Source organism: Heteronotia binoei, chromosome 13 (assembly GCF_032191835.1).
Source record: "Heteronotia binoei isolate CCM8104 ecotype False Entrance Well chromosome 13, APGP_CSIRO_Hbin_v1, whole genome shotgun sequence".
NCBI lineage: Eukaryota > Metazoa > Chordata > Lepidosauria > Squamata > Gekkonidae > Heteronotia > Heteronotia binoei.
Genome location: NC_083235.1, coordinates 64,113,856 through 64,131,113, shown reverse-complemented (window position 1 = coordinate 64,131,113; position 17,258 = coordinate 64,113,856). Strand labels below are relative to the sequence as shown.

At 43.0% G+C, this 17,258-nt stretch overlaps 1 protein-coding gene across 3 annotated transcripts in view; it reads left to right on the top strand.

Annotated features, from left to right (window-relative positions):
- The window catches only part of CACNA1G (calcium voltage-gated channel subunit alpha1 G), a 313,913-nt gene that overhangs the window by 279,748 nt on the left and 16,907 nt on the right, over nt 1–17,258 (top strand). For all 3 annotated transcript variants that reach the window (XM_060251973.1, XM_060251974.1, XM_060251975.1), the window contains 2 exons: nt 9,556–9,690; nt 12,714–12,903. In XM_060251973.1, coding sequence (XP_060107956.1) covers nt 9,556–9,690; nt 12,714–12,903 — 325 coding nt within the window. The remainder of the gene's footprint in view (nt 1–9,555; nt 9,691–12,713; nt 12,904–17,258) is intronic.

Here is a 17,258-nt window from a genome sequence, read left to right as displayed (position 1 = left end):
TACTTTTTATTGGATTCCCTGCTGCAAGTTGTAAAACTCTGCTCTTTGGAAAGGTCTGCTAGAAAGGTTTCTCCTCTCCTGCCCTTCAGAGGACCCATGTCCCCACCAATTCTGGTTGCCCGTGCCTGGAGTAACCTGCTAGCAACAAGCTGAGGGGGGTGGGGAAGCAAGGAGGGCTGCGGTGTTGCTTGTGCACAGGTTCGATCAAGTTGGTGGCCATTTCCCTGTGTCAGTTTCATTCACAGAACTGAACAAGGAGGATTTAAGTGGGAGGAGCAAGGGGTGGGATGGGGATGGACAAACAAACTAAATGAAGGGGTGAGCTTCAGCACAGAATGAAATTGACACTGGAATGGGAAAGGTTTGAAATGTTTCTCCCTGTAATGCTTCAGTGGACAAAATTGGGGGGGGGGGGCGGGGTTCGGCAATCTCTGGAAGCGTAGCATTAAAGCGGCATCTCTTTATTGTAAATTTTTGTAAAAATGCTGGGATGCCACCCCTCCCAACAGCCTAGCCAGCCAGCCGCTGAGCTTGCAGCCCTCTATGGGTTACCCAGCGGCAGCAAGTCAAAGGGGGTGGGAGAGCAGGGAGGAGAGGAGAGAAAGGGGAGGGTGTGGTGTGCTCCAACCCTTGTGGGCACACGTCACCAAATCATTGGCAATTGGATGCTCCTCCTCCCACAGGTCACAAGTGACATTAACCACAATTAAACCAAAAATATGAGTTTTGGTTGTAGATGCAGAATTTCCTGGCCAGGAATGGGGGTTGGAGGAAATCCAGAGGTGCAGAACTGCAAGCACTACATACAAAGTAAAAGGTGGACTGAATCGAGTGCACAAAAACTGTGGGGTAAATATGTATGCAGAAGGGGCCATAGTGACAGTAGGCCATGTGGAACATGGCTGTACACTTTAGTACTTGTAACTCACATGCCCAACATCCATCATTTAAATTATCCCTCAAAACCCATCGTTACATTTATGGTTTCAAGAGGATGAACATTTTGGATGCTTCACAAATTTGATGCAAGGAATAAAAATTGCTTACCTTTAAAAAAAAAATTGAGAAATTGGTTTTTAAGCCATAAAAGGAGCAGCTCCTTTCAATCAGAATCCTCAAAAGAGCACCTTTAGTCGGTGGTTGCAATAGTTGTAGTTTTAATTTATTTACTGCCTTAACAGTTAAGACCCAAGCAGTTAATCAGCTGCAATCTTTAATTAATGGTCATGGTTTCAGCTTCATGAAATATGTAGAAGATAATCCTTTGGGTTTGCAGAAAAGTAAAAGCAAAGTAGCAGGGACTGACTATCAGGCCTTTCCCCAAATTTTCTACAGGCGTTTTCGCACTGACCTTACTCCGGAGCGACGTCTCTCTTCACCGCGCAGCGTCGGCGCAGATTTCGCAGCAATTGCTCCGCAGAACCTGGAAGAGCCGCAAAGTCCCGCGGCTTTTGCGTTGCAAATGTAAACTGGTTTTTGGCGGTTTACATTTGCGACGCAAAAGCCACGGGACTTTGCGGCTCTTCCGGGTTCTGCGGAGCAATTGGTGCGAAATCCACACAGACGCTGCGCGCTGAAGAGGGACGTCGCTCTGGAGCTAGGTCAGTGCAAAAACGTCCTACGTTTTCTATCCCTTGATTCAGGACAGCCACTGCATATGGCTTTCAGTTAATGGCAGCCACTGTTTTTGATCACTCTGTGCTTGAGCTTTATCTATGCACCTGCTTTGTGAACAGGTTGCATTCCTGGTCACTTAGCGTGTCTTGAGATCAGTATGAATTGACTTTTAGGACTAGAGAGCAACTGCTTTAAAAGTTGCAGTTGTGCTTCAGCACATAAACCCAACAAGCATTACTTTCAGTGTGTGGTAGTTTACACAGATATAATTGTGTGAGGATTCCCCCCCCCCCATGGAATCTTTTATTAGGCAAAACAGCTGTGGATGGCTTCAAATAGAGGAGAGGATTAATGAGAAGCAAGATCTACTTAAAAACTCCCCCCCACACACACACACACACATTATTCCTCCAAGTTGCTTTTTTCCTGAAAGATTAGGGTTGCCAATCCCCAGGTGGGGGCAGGGGATCCCCTGGTTTGGAGGCCCTTCCCCCTCTTTAGGGTCATGAGAAAGCGGGGAGAGGGGAGGGAAATGTCTGCTGGGAACTCTGTTATTCCCTATGGAGATTTATTCCCATAGAAAATCATGGAGAATTGATCTGCGGGTATCTGGGGCTCTGGGGGGGCTGTTTTTTGGGGTAGAGGCACCAAATTTTCAGTACAACATCTAGTGCCTCTCCTCAAAATACCCCCCAAGTTTCAAAAAGATTGGACCAGGGGGTCCAATTCTATGAGCCCCAAAAGAAGGTGCCCCTATCCTTCATTATTTCCTATGGAAGGAAGGCATTGAAAAGGTGTGCCATCCCTTTAAATGTGAACGCCAGAACTCCTTTGGAGTTCAATTATGCTTGTCACACCCTTGATCTTGGCTCCACCCCTAATGTCTCCTGGCTCCAGCCCCCAAAGGTTTAAGAGCTCCTCACAAGAAAATCATAGAACTACGGAAACTTACAATCCTACCCTGAAAGGGTCATGTGGCTAGTCCCCAGACTTATTCGTGAGGAAGAAGATGCTAGTAAAGTATTTTTTAGGGGTTTTTTACTAGATGTATTTTTTTACTAGCAGTATTTTCCTAGAAGCGTTTTTTACTAGATGTTGCAATGGGTACCTTGTGCTGCATTGGACTGGCCCTTTCCTCACTCTGCGTTAAACATAAAACAATCAAATGTTATGGGTTCTCTTCCATTCCTGCTTATGCAAGTGCCCATTTTGGATCAAGGCCACAGTGCTCATGGAGAAGCAGCTTCAGCCTTGTGCCCTGCACCATTTTCCTAACCAAAACAGTCCCAGCGGGTGCATGCTTTAAAGAAGCCCACATGTTCTGGGGATATACATGGGCCCAATGGTGCCTCCTGAACTGTTTCAGACTGAGAAAATGGCTCATGGGCCCGTCACATATACTGCAGTCCTAATTTGGTGTCACATGTGCAGAACCGAGAAGAACTCACCGCTCACGTGTGATTGTGTTACATAGGTCCCACACCCAACCTAGTCCTTACTCCTTAAATGTGTAAATAGAGTTTTGGAGTGATGGAGTAGGAGACTTCATTTCTGCAGGAAGCACAAACAGCTGCTGCGAGGAAGGATTTAAAAAGAAAAATGCTTTGCAGTTTCTCCAGCTTGCTTCTAAAGAGAAAGGCTTTTGAGAAGACTGCACATGGAGAAGGATCATGCCTGGCTCATGCACAAGTCACAGGGCGTTTTCGCACTGACCTTAATCGGCAGCGACGCCCCTCTTCAGCGCGCAGGATCTGCCCGGATTTCGCACCAATTGCCGCGGAGCACCCGGAAGAGCCGGAAAGTCCCGTGGCTTTTGCGGCGCAAATGGAAACCGCCAAAATCCAGTTTCCATTTGCGCCGCAAAAGCCGCGGGACTTTCCGGCTCTTCCGGGTGCTCCGCGGCAATTGGTGCGAAATCCGGGCAGATCCTGCGTGCTGAAGAGGGGCGTCGCTGCCGATTAAGGTCAGTGCGAAAATGCCCACAGTCATGCATGATTTTTCAGTGAGTTGCTAATGCAGCTACCGGGGTGGACTACTATAGTACACCTTGTTTTGCTCCTGCATGTACATGAATGAATGTTCATTCCCCTGTTGATCCAAATACAAGTGTACATATTGTTGAAGACAAATGAGTTTAATTTGCCTCCTTAACTGGACTTTTGTTCTCTTGCATTGCCATTCAGTTAATTTTTTTCTTTTTCTGACCTTACAATGGATTTAACAAGAAAAGGAAAGCTACAGTGGAATACTCCTTCCGAAATTTGAAATTGGCTTCCTTTATTGAAGCCTTCGCGCTGCCAGTTTTGTGCAAATGCCTGACGCAAGAGGTATAGCACTAGCAATGCAGAGTCAGTCTCCTTCCAAAAGTCATCCATGGTGACTGGTGCCCATGGTTACATCATTCCAGATCTGATCATTTCAACAACTAATTTTGATGCATTTAGTGTATGCGCTGACTGAAGCAATCAGAGCTGCTGGCGATGGAGAGGTTCAGTCGGCAGTCTCTGCATGTCAGCTACAGCCACTGATTGAAGCCTGACTTCCATCTTACTTCCACGGGAAGATTAAGTGTGAGGCCGTAGCAAAACTGTTTGAGGCATTTGAATGCTCCCAGTCGTTAATATTTGAGTCCTAATATTTGCAGTGTATGTGTACCGGACCTATAACAACTGAATCATATTGTGTGGAACTCCATATATATTATATGACCCTAAAAAGCAGCCAGAGGAACAAACCTGCATTGAGACTAGGATGCTGAGGAAAGATGTCTGTCATCTGAAACGGTAATCCTAGACTGCTGTTAGCCGAGGGCTGCGATCAGAGGAGTACTGTGATCTAATGCCACTGCCATTCCCTTCTAGGCTTCCCAATCCCCAGGTCCCAGCGGGGGATCCCCCGGTTTTACAGGCTTCCCCTCTCCCCCAGCCAGCTGGCTGGCAGGGGAAGCCCCATCCCCACAGCCATTATGCACCTCCATGAACGATTCCCATAGGGAATGATGGGGAATTGATCTGCGGGTATCGGGGGCTCTGGGGGGGGGCTGTTTTTTGAGGTAGAGGTGCCAAATTTTCAGTATAGCATCTAGTGCCTCTTTCCAAAATACCCCCCAAGTTTCAAAAGTATTGGACCAGGGGGTCCAATTCTACGAGCTCCAAAAGAAGGTGCCCCTATCCTTCATTATTTTCTATGGAAGGAAGGCATTTTAAAAGGTGTGCTGTCCCTTTAAATGTGATGGCCAGAACTCCCTTGGAGTTCAATTCTGCTTGTCACACCCGTGCTCCTGGCTCTGCCCCCAATGTCTCCTGGCCCCACCCCACAAAGTCTCCTGTCTCCACCCCCAAAGTCCCCAGATATTTCTTGAATTGGACTTGGCAACCCTATTCCCTTCCGGATTTAAAGTGCATGATCAGACAATAACATCTGCCTCCCATTCTCTGGTTTGGTATAGTGGTTAAGTGTGTGGACTCTTAATCAGGGAGAACTGGGTTTGATTCCCCACTCCTCCACGTGCACCTGCTGAGTGACCTCGGGTCAGTCACACTTCTTGAAAAAGCTGTTCTGCTCAAGAGCAGTTCTCAAAAGAGCTCTCAGACCCACCTACCTCACAGGGTGTCTGTTGTGGGGAGGGGAAGGGAGAGGAGACTGTAAGACACTCTGGGACTCTGAATGAAGGGCAGGGTATAAATCCAATCTCCTCTTCTTCAGTTATTGTCACCCCATTCTGTTGGGAAGTGTGAGCTGTCCTGTCCATTTCTGCCCCCACCCCATGTATTCCAAGGAAGAGAGGCAATGCAAAGGAGACTGAGAAGATCTGCAGTATTTGGCGGAGGGATTGCGGAGCTGTCAAAAAGAAGCCAGAGCTTCGGATACAAGTTTATGCACATGCATAATTTTTAAAAAAAAAAAATGGCTCTGGACCGCCCGCTCTGTGGTTACTGTGCAGCAATAATCTGAACAGTCAACCATGGAGTGAGTGCACAGTGAGGCAGGTTCAGGGTGGTATGTTTGGACAAACCTTTCAGGAACAATTAACACTGGCTAAAATAGAGGTGTGGCCAGATTGTGCCAAGCCTATCATATGACCACAACCCAGTAGAGGGGGGGAAATACTGTGCCTGCCTTTTTCCCCCATCAGGGTTTAAAGCAGCCCAGAGAAAGCCATTTCCAAGGAGAAATGTGGGAGAGACAAGAGTTTTTTAAAAACCCTCTGCAGCATTATGGCCCTGATCCATATTAAAAGTTAACCATGGCTGTTTTTTTATGCCAAACAATACTTCTAGAGTTTTAATTATAGAAGTCCAACATCATGTGTAGTATGCCCTTGAGGATCAAAGTGGAAGTCTCATTTTCAGAAGTGACTTAAATTAGGAGAGATGCTTTCTTCTGAAGCCTGGTATTGTAAAGTGTTGCTAGGAAAGGAAGCCATCATACCATATTGATTTCCAATCCAGCTTTCAATGCTTGTCTCTTCTGAACTAGGTGCCAGGCATGCAGTCCCAAATACTGACCACCAGCTTCTAGCAAGGCACATGTATTCATCCTATACCACAGTAGATAATGAATCCTACAACCATACTCTTTCCAACACTTAAGCAGTCATTGAAGATTATCCTGTAAATATATGTGGATAGCTCCTCTGAAAACATTATGGTGCTTACCATGGGGACCTTTATTGTGTGTGCGTTGTGTGAAGTGACCCTCAGGCAGGCTAACTACACTAACTAGGAAATTGACCCTATTGAACTTTGTGGGATGTTTTTCCAAGTAAACATGTTCAGGATTACGTGGCAGGGTCCTCTTTTTATTATTGTTATTTATTGGATTTGTTAATCACCCATCCTGGCTCATGCTGGACTCTGGGCGATATACAACATATATCATAAAAGCATATACATTAAAACCTAAAAATAATAAATTAGATTTTAAAAATTGACAAAAATTCCAGATGGTGCCCTATGAGTTTTTGTTTACATTTTGCACGACCACAGCATCATACAGGGAGGCGGAGGGGGAAACTTACAAAGCATGCGCGAGGGGGAGAGGAGGTGCCAGTCGAAGACAACCCATTGCTGTCCTCAGCCAAAGGCCTGGTGGAACATTTCTTTCTCACAGGCTCTGTGGAATTGCTTATGATCTTGCAGGGCCCTGACATCATCTGGCAGAGAGTTCTGCCAGGTCGGGGCAAGGACCAAAAAGGCCCTGGCCCTGTGGAGGACAGCCAGACCTCTTTTGGGCCAGGGATCACCAGAGAGTTGTTACCGGTAGAGTGCAGTGCTCTTCCAGGGACATACCAGAATTCTTCTCATTTTACTTTCAAAATACAAGGTTGTGCCTGAATATTCGTCTCTCTCTGTGTGTAAGAAGATCTGTGTACGCAGGACACATGGTCTTCTATCATACATTACAGTTCTCATGGTATACCTGTATCTTTTTTTTTAAGCATCTTTAATAAGCTATTCAACTAGTGATCTCTGATTATCATTTCATTTTATGGTACATGGAGCTGATAATACCAATGTATGCTCATCTGTTGCAAGCAAAGATTTCTTACTGTTGTAGTAGTTCAAAGTTGTTATATCACATTCAGTCTCCGGTCTTAATTCTGTACACCACCAGAAACAGAACTACTTGAGCAGTGCTCCCTCTAAGCTGAGTTAGTGTGAGCTAGCTCACAGGTTTTTAGCCTCCAGCTCACACGTTTTTTGTCTTAGCTCAGGAAAAATGACCCCAGAGCAAGCTAATTTATGCAGCGGCTCACAACCTTAATGCCAGTAGCTCACAAAGTAGAATTTTTGCTCACAAGACTCCACAGCTTAGAGGGAGTACTGTACTTGAGTATCATAAACACTGCCCCCCCCCAGCAATGATGTCATTACTATACAATTTATTCAGGAAGCTCTACTGAAAACTGTATCTCACCATTTCTTAGCCACATACTTTAGATCCAGCTATTTAGTATAACTTCAGTTCAGAAAACAAGATGATTAATGGATATGTGTCTAAACATTCAGTAATCTAAATAAAGTTCGTTCAGCAATTACTAGGTGTTTTTAGTCCATTTAATCTATGAAATTGACTAATCTCTGGGATAAAGTCACCTAAACCCTGATCTCCTGAATGATTTATTACCAGTGGGCACAGCTTGCTTGAGCACTTAAAGTAAAAGCTCTAATTCTTGTTAAAAAAAAATGAACTGCTAAGATACAGAAGACATTGGAGGGGAGGATATGGATGTATATATTGATGTAGTAGTAGCTATTTGTTTGAGTCAGTTTGTAGATGTTTCTTGTAGAAACTGTAGATGTTTCTTATGAAAGAGAAAAGCCATTGTGTTCCTGTTGAAAACCACAATGAAATCCATTACTGAAACACCAAATCTTGGGAAGATTGCTTAGAAACTCAGCATTTCACATTAAGGTAATCAAGCGTATTGCTTTGGGAATGATGGCGGTATTAGCCCTGCTATTATTAATGAGTACACTGCATCTAGTATTGAAATGGTGGCCAGAATTAGTACACTAATAAGTATTTACAGTAGAGTCTGCAAATGGGCCATAATATACAAAGCAGTACATTGCTCTGTGATTGGATACCCTGAGGTTTTAAAAAAGATTTCTTTTAAGAGGTTCTTTTACGAGTATGTTACAACAATGATTAGGGTGCTCGTCTAGGCTTAATTTTGTATGCTGGAAATGGAATTAAAGCCTAAACTTAGCACAATGGGATCACTGAACTCTGGATCAAGACCTTAACTCATCTGACATTTGATACAAAATATTTTTCTCATTCACTTTGAACAAATCAGCCTTGAAGAAACAGTTCCATTTTCTCCGTAGCACAAATTAGAACTCTCACTTGTAGACATGCACTGTGGTTGGAAAATACTCACACTTTAAAACCACCCTGATTGGTTAATTAAAGGAAAAATTAATGGGCGCTAAGGAAGTAATCCTATGCAGGTTTACTCAGAAATAAGTCCCATAATATCCAACGGCAGTTACTTCCAGAAATGTGTGTTTGTGTGTATTTAAAATTTTCAGGTGAAAGACAGTTGGCAAAATCAGTGTGCCTCTTTAGAAACACACATAAAATGCTCAGTGCATTGTTATTGGTATTGATTATTTAATGTAACATTTGTGAAAGAATCTAAAGGAACACTGTGGATCTAACCTGTTCTAGCTATTCCATCAGACTTCTTGGGTGTAGAACTTAGGCGGGGATCTGACAAAAGAGATCTACACTTTGAACATCTAGTACTGAAATAGTGGCCAGAATTCAAAAGAATTGTGCAACTCGCTCAGCATGTTTAATAAGGGAGCTTTTGAAATGAGGGGACTGTCAGAAGCAGATTGTGATAAAGCAGGGAGGCCTGCTGTTTTGTAAAAAATATATTCTACAGTGTCATGATCTTTGGTACACCTAAAGTAGCTCTTTGGATCTCAGCCTGCAACACTTAAACAAAAAAACAAAAAAAAGCACCAGAGCCACTGAACACAAAGAGAATATTATCATAGCTTTTGGAAGCAGGGAGATTAGAGAATAATGGTGTTTCTGAAAAGCATGTAACATTTAAATGTAATTAGTCTAGGTTTTAAAAATTAATTCTTGAGCCACTGAGGCTTTAACTCCCTCAGTTCATCCCTCAAAAGATTATATTAATCAGTGCATCTTTTAATGTGCAGTTGGTGATTTCCATCTTGCGTTATTTGTAAGCCTTTTAGAATAAATGGAGGGGGGGAGGGAAGCTTTAGCTCCATTTCCTTGTGGGTTCATCCACACGATAATGTGTATGACACAAATGCTCTTATTATAAGGGGAAATACCTTAGTATCTCGCTTATGGTTATGATGATGATCGCTTTCGTTTCTTTTTTTTTTCTCTCAAAGGCATTTACATGTGTCCTGGTTTCTTATGTCTGATCATCTCTCCCTTGTTTAGATCCCTCTAGCTGAGATGGAGGCTCTGTCTCTGACGTCAGATATTCTGTCTGAAAATTCCTGGTCCTTAGCTCTGACGGATGACTCTTTTCCTGATGATAATAACACATTCTTACTTAATGCCCTGGAAAGCAATGTACATACGCTGGTCACTGTATATTCTGATGTTTACAGGGCTCTAAATACTGTTGTCAAGTGAGAAATACCTATGGCATTTTCAGATGAACAAGATATTTATCTAGCACATTACCTTTCATTTGAACAAAGCTTTACTTATCACGCCATTCTATTTGGAGTTAACATCAATATTACCTCTGAAGCTGATGTATTTTTATATGTCCACATTTTCCCAGGGAAAATTAATTTGGTCTATCCTACAGCATCAGAGGCAGGCCGTTGTTTATGGACATAAAGAAAATGCCATGACATAAAAGAAACGACTTCGTTCTGTTTCTTTGAATTTAAACTATTATAAAAACAGATGTCCAGATGGTCTGGCAGTGAGTCCCATTATCAATTTTTTTAATGTGTGCTAACAAACCATGCAGCTTGTGTTATACACTCGGTGTCCACTTTGATCAGACGTTTTTCAAATAAAGAATTGGGGGGTGTTAATTACTAAGCACCATAACCAGTATTTTGAGCCCTGCTTTAACCATCCGCTCCTCGAAACATTAGACATTTTTAGCTGATGTATAGTGATCGAGTGCTTTATTTCTGCTGTAAAACAGACATAACTTCTCTTCCGACATTTAGTGGATCCATCCTTGTTTTCTCTCGTTCGCATACCTACCTTTAGCTTCGTGTTGTGTTGATGAATTTTCCGCCATCCTAGTAGATTGCCATCAGTTATTACTTATTTAGGACACATCCCCTTTAAACCGTGACAGTACTTCCCATCATGCTTCATGGCATCATGTACAAAAGACTCATAATACAGCACTGAATGGTTTTGAGTGAACCATATTATTTCAAAAACGAGAGACAGAAGACCTCATAATTGACCTTCAATAAGTATCGAAGCAGGTTTCTGGATCTAACTGACCCTGAAGTTCCATGCGTTACTTTCAGAAGGTTGTATGCCAGTCATTTCATTAGGAGATTATCTTAAGGCATCTCACGTTAGTCAAAGCTTGTCTGCTGTTTGGGTGTTAAATACAGAGGACTATAAAAAAAATTTAAAAATTAATGTTGAATGTGAATACCTTGAATTTTTAGCAACACTTTTTGATATATAATTCAAGTTCAACGCTGTATAACCTTATTAAAATCTGTTAAAATCTTATTTTTTAAACAAGTGGGTAAGATATTTTGAAAAATGAATTTACGGTGAACGTTTGTTTCAGCACTTGTTTTAGATATATGCAAACTGGGAATAAAATGACTCAACTTAGGGGGGGAATAAACTATGGGTATGGTTATACCAGCTGATTTTCCCATGAACTAAACTAGCAATCAGTGGCTTGTGCCGTCTACAACTAATTCCATGTCTCGCTCCAATCTGACTTCCACTTGTACTGTTTTAGAGATAGTTTGTGCATCATAAAATAGGTTCTGGCCTTACCCTGATGTCCCTTAATACTATTTGCAGTGCCCTTTATTCCAGCAATCCTTCTTCCTCTAACATTATCTAGGTTCTTTAATATTTTTATTATCATTGCATGCGTATTGACATATTAACTAATTTCCACTTTCACTCTGTTTCCTCCAGACTTTGTAGAAACTCTAGCTATTTCACAGTGCCACCTTGACATTGAATAAGTCTCCCTCCTACATATTTGTTGCACAACTCAGCACATTTAATAGTTTCAGCAGAGACACACACTTCTGTACACATCTGCATTTTTTGAAAGCCCACAAACCCAAATTTAGCGTACAAAACATAGCTGACTAATTGTGAGAGGAAGAAAATGATATGTAAGAATAAATTCTCAAAACACTGCATGAGCAGACCGAAGAATACAGATGTGGAGATTATACTAAGAACTACCAGAGGGATGCTGGTATGAACATACTTTGAGCACAATGGACGGCAGTCTCACCTTGTGTCCCCCTCCTGTTTGAAATACGCTTGTTGATACCATCCAAGCATGATCCACTTCCCCAACATTGTAACAGAAAGAAAATCCCACTGAACTCAGTGCAATATTTGCTTAGCTGACACATCAACTGTACTGGGTTTCAAAACAGAAACAGAACTGACTGTGTTCTTTTGAATTATCATCTTGTATCTAAATCATCAGATTAATGAAGAGTGAAATTCATTTCATATAGCATGGAAGTTCTGCTTAATTGGCTAAACCTCTACTTTTTTCTTTAAAAAACAGATATGATTATGTTTTATGTTTTACCATGCACACTAATTAAATTTTGTTTCACTGTTGGAGAAATAAATTAAGAAAACCTTGTGTACTGTAATGCAAAAGACCTCTTAATAGATAATTTTCCAGCTACTATGAAAGAAGGAATAGGGTCGGTCACTCACTTAATTGAGCAATATTTTTACAGTCCGTTTTTAGCATCAAAAACATACCGTAATTTATTTTTTTAAATTGTATTTTCCTTGTTGGAAATACATCCATTGAAGTCACTTTGTACTTCTGCTTTTCTCTTTAGCCTATTTTTAAGCAATACTGAGTCAAAGAAGATCAAAATAGGATATGTCTTCCATAAAATACACTATCTCCCTGCTTCTTAAGAAAATTAACTAACTTTATGTACATACCCCTGCAAAGTCTCACTGATTTGGGAGCTCAAGGGGTTTTTAGTTCTCATTTTCAATGACTAAAGTCTGGCAAAGCATGCAACTGTTACTAGGCCTTGAGGCATGATGCTTGTATTTCAATTAATCCTGAAATAGTCATGGTTTATAATTGCAGTGTTGTTTTTCAGTTTCCCTGTATTGTACTCCCATCCCCCCTCTTCTTCAGATGTGATTCATCCTGTGTGTGATGATTTATTATCAATATAAAATCCTGGCTGTTATTTCCTGGTCAGCTCATTCATGCAAATTCCATTTGGTTTTTGTAAAAATGTGTACATCCAAATAACATGCATGCTGTCTGTATCTCATGTCTGTTGCAGTGGCTGTCACTCAAAAGTTCCCACGGAGCAGCACCTTTTCCAGTTCTGTAATATCTCTCTTTCTCTCTTTTGCAGACTGGGAATTCCTCAGGGAATGACCCTCTGACTCTCTCTCCAGGCAAGGACCTGCTGAGTGTAAGGAAGCCTACTGTGGGCCGCACCCACTCTTTGCCAAACGACAGCTATATGTTCCAGAGTTCCGATACTGGCACCTCTGACGTTTCCTCTACAGAAAAGAACCCATCCCATCAAAAATCTCAATCAGGTACAAAGAGTTTGTCTCAGAAAATGCTATATGAGCTCAGATGTAAGTGTCAGGTACCTTTTCATCTGTCTTGAATTAGGAACAGCCAGCTGTTTTCATGTATGTGAAGAACTCGACAGCCCTTACCTTTTTTCAGTCCTAAATTGAGGTCCCTATCCTTGTAGCCAAAGGTGCTCTAGCAGAAAGATTTCAGTCTATTGAGTTTAGAACCTTGCTTGGTGTGATTTTAAGCATGCTTTGCAGGGAGTAAGCGCCACAAAATAAGATTCTAAGTTGACTTGCTTAGAATGGCACTGCAACCTTTTTAGGGTTGAATTAGGCATTAGGAGCCCCGTGGTGCAGAGTGGTAAGCTGCAGTACTGCAGTCCAAGCTCTGCTCACAACCTGAGTTTGATCCTGGCGGAAGCTGGGTTCAGGTAGCCGGCTCAAGGTTGATTCAGTCTTCCATCCTTCCAAGGTTGGTAAAATTAGTACCCAGCTTGCTAGGGGGAAAGTCTAGATGACTGGGGAAGGCAATGACAAACCACCCCATAAAGTCTGCCATGAAAACATTGGGCGTTTTCGCACTGACCTTCAAGTGGTGCGACCACCCTCTTCACACTGGAGGATCTGCGCGGATTTCGCACAAGAAGCGCCGGAGCACCCAAAAGAGACGGCGACTTCCGTCGCAAAAGCCGCTCAAACGTTTTCCTGCTTCTTGGCGGTTTCCGTTTGAGCGGGTTTCGCGACGGAAGTCGCCGGCTCTTTTGGGTGCTCCGGCGCTTCTTGTGCGAAATCCGCGCAGATCCTCCGGTGTGAAGAGGGTGGTCGCGCCACTTGAAGGTCAGTGCGAAAACGCCCATTGTGATGCGACGTCACCCCAGGGCTGGAAATGACTGGTGCTTGCACAGGGAACTACCTTTTTTAGGCACTATGTGCAAGTGTGTTTAATTCACTTGCTGGCTTTTTGTAGCAGGGAAGAAGGATGTTTAATCTCTTCTTTGCCACTTTTTTTTTTAATAAATATTTTTATGTTTTATTAACGCTTATAAAATTGACCATTACAACACATGAATGTTAGAATTACAAATAACCCTCCCCCCCCCAACCCTCCCCATCTTCTCTTAGGGCATTTTCGCACTGACCTTAATCGGCAGCGACACCCCTCTTCACCGCGCAGATCCTGCGCGGTGAAGAGGGGCGTCGCTGCCGATTAAGGTCAGTGCGAAAATGCCCCATGTCTTTCCCCCTCAGCCAAGGGCACAAAGTCTTGATCTTCCACTGAATGTCCTTCCTTGTTTCTCCCGAGATCCATTCTAAATAGGGGTTCCATCTGGTCTCGATTTCCTTGACTTTATCTTCCCACGTGGAATCCTTGTTGATTGTTGCCACGATGTCAGACTGTATGTAATCAAACAAATAGTTGTGCCAGACTTCTATTGAACATTTACTTTTATCTTTCCACCCCAAAGCGATGACCGCCTTCCCCGCTAATATCATTGCCTTGACAAGGTTTTGAGTGGGTCTACTTAGTGCCGGACTTCCTATTCTTTGCCACTTCTGCACACCATCCCACATGTTTTGCATATGTGTTTGGAGGGCCAATAGGGATTAGCAGCTAGGAAGGTGTTTGAGAGTGAAAAAGCTTTCCTCATTGTTTCTGTGTTCTAAATTCTCCTTTCCTGGGGCAACTTTTTCTGGGAAAAGAAGGCGTGTTGGAGGTTGGTTACACGTGCTTTTATGTAATGGCGATTTTTACAGGTGTATTGAATTTATTTTTATTTTGTGAGCCGCCTTGACTAGGTCTCTGAGTAGGTAGCATCAACAATAATAAAAAGTATAATTCCCTCATGTTGGCTCACGGTGGTTACAACATATAAAAACATTTGAGACTAAACAGTAAAATCAATTATGTGCTCTAAAACCATAAACCTTTCAAACGAGATGACATTTTGAAACAATCGTTTATAAAGTCCTGGCATAACATAACAACAATAAGGAGAGGCCAACCCTAATTGGTACAGTTCAGTGCTCTCAGATTGATCTTGTGCAGGCCTTGTAATCCAGTGACAGTGGCTCAGTGGGAGGGACAGTGGCTCAGTGATAGAGCATCTGCTTGGGAAGCAGAAGGTCCCAGGTTCAATCCCCGGCATCTCCAAAAAAGGGTCCAGGCAAATAGGGGTGAAAAACCTCAGCTTGAGACCCTGGAGAGCCGCTGCCAGTCTGAGAAGACAATACTGACTTTGATGGACCAAGGGTCTGATTCAGTATAAGGCAGCTTCATATGTTCATATGACATAGCAATGTAGCTGACTTTTATAGCAGGCTATAGCAGGAGGGGCCAAATGATGTTTAATATTTGACGTCTGCTGCCTCACCCTAGCGCCTGACAGAACAGCTCCATCTTACAGCCCTGTGGAACTGTAACAAATCCTGCAGGGTCCTCATCTCTATTGGCAGTTTGTTACACCAGGTTAGGGCCAGGGCCCAAAAAGCTCTGACCCTGACTGAGGCTAGATGGATGTCCTTTGGGCTGGGAACTTCCAGTAAAAGCTGGTCCAATGAGCATAAGGCCTGTCAGGGCACATATGAGGCGAGGTGGTGCCGTAGGTATCTTGCTCCCTGGCCACTGAGGGTTAGGGTTAGGGTTAGGTCTGGAATTCTATCAGCAGCCAGTGCAGTTGATGCAGCACTGACCAAATGTGTGCCGTGGAGACACCACAGTCACCAGGCATGCTGCCCTATTCTGCACTGGCTGCAACTTCCAGATCAAGTACAAGGTATGTAGAGGGAGTTACCATAGTCCAATCTGGAACTGACCATTGCATGGATGACTGTAGCTAAGTCATGGATGGAGAGGTACAGAACCAGCTGCCACACTTGCCATAGATGGGGGTGGGGGGAAATCTGACTTGTCAACTGTGGTGATCTGGGCCTCCATCAATAATGGGGCATCCTGGATCATCTCCAGGCTCTAAATTCTTGGTGCTGCTGGCATCAGTGGTGCTCCACCCAGTGCTGGGAGCCAGATTTCTGTATCCAATCTCCCGTTGCTGGATTCAGCTCCATCTTTGCTGGATTCAGCTCCAGACAGCTCCATTGTAACCAACCAGCCATGGCTCCCAAAGCCCTGTCCCAAATATCTGGGCCCAGTCCATCCATCCATCCATCCATCCATCCATTAAGAGATAGAGCTGGGGATCATCAGCGTATTGATTACATCCCAGCTCAAACCCCTGGATCAGCTGGGCAAGGAGGCACATATAGACATTAAAAAACATCAGGGAGAGGATCACCCCCTAAGAGATGCCACACTCCAGTGGATATCGTGGAGAAACCTGCTCCCCTAGTGCTACCCTGGGGAGGGTGTAATGAAACACCAGGGGGTATTGATTCCCACAGAGCATTCAGGAAACCACTCAGATCCATAAGTCCCCACAGGCAGACATAAATCAGCCCACCGCCTAAACAGGGAGGTGGTGGAATGTTCAGCCAGGCCTTAAGAGTGAAGTGGTTTGACCATGGCATCATATCAATATGCATCAGATCCACATCTGTCTTGACATTAGTCTCATTGATCTATATGGGTTTCTCATGAAAGGTATTTTCCAGGTTCAAAGGAAGATTCTCATCCAGTGTTATCCCACTGGGACATAAATTTCAGAGCACTGCTCAGAACTATATAAAAGACAAGCAGATTACTGAAGTGATACCGAAATTTGCATAGTAATAGAAATATTTACAGTTTAACAACAAGGGTGTAACTGTGGAAGCTATAGTTGTCAGGCATAACAAGAGTAGCTTAGCACTCCATAGTAATATGAAATAATTTAGATTCAAATGTTAACATTCAAAGTAAAATGATTCATTGCTTTCCAAAAGGTCTTTACCCAGCAGTGGCAAAGCACTGCATTTTGCACCTTCATTCAGGTAGCGCCAGTGCTGATTTCACACTTCATTCTACCTAATATGACACCCTAGGAGTCTTCACTGGTTTCTTTGCAATGAAAAAGCTTAGTATAATTAGTTCTTTTATGAGCCTGGGTGGCAATGACTGCAAATGTAACTGCTTTTCAGTAAAAATGAGTTGGTTTCAATCTTTCAAGAACTTCCTTTTTTAAAAAAGTAGAATTTCCACAGTACACCAAAAAATTTTAAATCGACAAACCAAGAGTGCAACCTCCTCCCCACAGCACATACACATACAAAATTAAGGCATTAACACTCAGGACTTTTTTTTTTTAAGAAAAGCCCAGCAGTAACTCATTTGCATATTAGACCACAACCCCTGATGTCACTATTGTGTCACACATAATATGCAAATATTCACACCTAATATGCAAATGAGTTCTTGCTGGGCTTTTTCTACAAAAAAA